This window comes from Cyprinodon variegatus, unplaced genomic scaffold (genome assembly GCF_000732505.1).
Source record: "Cyprinodon variegatus isolate N-32 unplaced genomic scaffold, C_variegatus-1.0 Scaffold5, whole genome shotgun sequence".
NCBI classification, from domain to species: domain Eukaryota; kingdom Metazoa; phylum Chordata; class Actinopteri; order Cyprinodontiformes; family Cyprinodontidae; genus Cyprinodon; species Cyprinodon variegatus.
The window spans coordinates 3,037,354-3,039,819 of NW_015150458.1; the positions used below are offsets into that span (position 1 = coordinate 3,037,354).

At 34.1% G+C, this 2,466-nt stretch overlaps 1 protein-coding gene across 1 annotated transcript in view; it reads right to left on the reverse strand.

Moving 5' to 3' along the window:
• dnah5 (dynein, axonemal, heavy chain 5) overlaps positions 1 to 2,466 on the reverse strand; it is a 103,998-nt gene that overhangs the window by 29,305 nt on the left and 72,227 nt on the right. Inside the window, exons 66-67 of the mRNA XM_015373911.1 lie at positions 1,020 to 1,223; positions 513 to 692 (exon numbers count right to left, since the gene is read on the reverse strand). Coding sequence (XP_015229397.1) covers positions 513 to 692; positions 1,020 to 1,223 — 384 coding nt within the window. The remainder of the gene's footprint in view (positions 1 to 512; positions 693 to 1,019; positions 1,224 to 2,466) is intronic.

Genomic DNA, 2,466 nt, shown 5'->3' on the forward strand with positions numbered 1-2,466 from the left:
TGCCCATGAAAATTTTTCACAGAGGGATTTGAACCAAGCTGATTTCATTAACACCAAACAAACCTATTATTATTGTTTGAAGACCATTAAACAGAAAACCAGACAATTCACTCTTAATTCAAAGTAATCTCAGACCTCTTTTTCTAAGTCTTACAATTAAATTCAGAGTAAGACAAGAATTAGAAGGTATCAGTTTGTTATTCTATAGTATAAAAGAAGTCATTAAGGAATTCACAGTCTAGAACCATTTCTATATGTGGCAATCTTGCAAGCCTGAATCAGTGGAGCATGTTATTTTTCAAAACCAACCACATACACATAGAATATTAGACACTTCAAGTTCCCATAGTTCCCGACTGCAATATATTGGAATAGTTTATCCAGTACACAAGTTGTCAGTCATCCATCTAAAGGCCAAAATCTAAAATAGATTTTGATTTATATTTTATTTGAAAATAAACTTGCTTTCAATTTCTACAGCATGAAAAAAAAAGTGTTTAATCTCAGATTACCTTTAAGGGTAAAACTTCCTTGTTGACAGAGAAGAATTCAACCATAGCTCTGGTCCAGGAGAGAAGACCAGCGACATTACCACACACCTTCTTGGCTGCATCAATATTGTAGTCTGGGGCCTCAAAATAGGGCATCAGAAGCTCCACCATTTCCTCATCAATGGTGTTTACATCGAATTGCTTTGGGGGAAAAAAGATGCATACAAATAGCAGGTGAGAGAATGGAATGTGGGAAGGTTTGTCTTGAGTATAAAAAGAATTAAGGACTTTTATGTAGTGAGTAAAACAAAACAAAAATACAGAAAGGTTATTTTATTGTATTTTTTTAAGCTTGGTCGATTCCTCCATTAAGTGCATGTGCAGATGAGTTTTCCAAAGTCAAGTAAGACACAAAGGCTGATTAAAACCACAATTTCATCTCTAAGATCATGTTTTACAGTTTCTATGATCAAATTTGATGCATCATCTATTTCATAGAATAACTAAAATAGAATAATTAAAGTGCACCTGAAGTCTTTTCAAGAAGTTTCCGGATGTCATGAGTTTTAGGGACTCCTGCCAGGAGGGAGTAATGCACTTTTTTTCCTGATCAATCTTCACCCTATTAACCCGTTGCTGGAAGAGTATCAGCACACAGTCCATAATGCGCATGATGAGGTGGGGAGGCCGTGCTAGAGTTCGCACAGTGGCGATGTCTGATGGCTTGATTGTCTGTAATTGGAAAAAAAAAAAAAGGAAAATTAAATAAGACCAAGGAAGAGCACAAATTTAATTTCAAATTAAGCAGATAACAAAGTTTGCTAAAGCTTGCTTGAAAGAAAAACTTTGAGAACAGCTTTACCAAAGAAGCAAAGCATTTATAGTCCTTTAAGCTGATCATAGATTTTTTTTCACAAACAGTTGTGGAATCCTGCGACCAGTCATTCAGACAGTGGGATTAAATTTCCATGTCACATTATTTAAAATACAAAACTATAATAAAGCCTATTTATGCCTACATAATCACTAAAAGCCTAATTAGATGGATCTCAGATTGCTCTTTGTACACTTATTGGACTTTCCAGTGCCTCAATCATCGGGCCTTGTAATTTTTTCCTTGCATCTAAATAAACACTCCAAGACAGCAGCAATAAATAATTATTTAACTTTATTGATTTCACACACATTTACCTCTGCATTTAACCCATCCCCTTGGGGAGCAGTGGGCTGCCACTGTGCGGTGCCAGCGGAGCAGTGTGGGGTTACACAACCCCCACTCCCCCAATGAGTCAAGTTTCTGTCTAGTTTCTTAACATAATGAATCCCCTTTTCAATCTATACTAGAGGGTACATTATCAGCAGCAGTGACCCCAGTATTGCTGTACTCTGTTTAAAATAACTTACAAAAGGGCACAAACACACATATTCCGTTTTTTGTTAGCTGTTAAATGCACTATTTTTTAATTTATTTTGCAGAAAAAATTATGAAAACATTTCTTTCCAAGTTATTATTATTATTATTATTATTATTATTATTATTATTATTATTATTATTATTATTATTATTATTATTTAATTAATATAACTTTTTGTTGGATTTGGCTTTGTTGTGATATTAGTTTTAATGAACCGATAATCCGTTCCCATACTTTTTTTTTAGTTTTTTTATTTATTTATTTTTTTATCAATACTTTCCCTGCATTGTTCCTGAGCTCCAGTTTGTCCACCTATAGGATCTTTGCCAGCTTCGGAAATTAAGGTCTCGGTTAATTTCATCGCTCTGCAAAGTATGATGGCATTGGGACTGAAATAAAAAAAAAATTAACATTTTATATACCATAACAGTCCTCTGACATCATGGCATTGCAGCTACTACATCTGTAAGAAAAAGGTACTTGGTCTACATTGTTTTGGAGCTGTTTATGTCTCAGGGTATTACTCTTTGCTGAGTAAAAAGCTAGAAAGAATATTATAA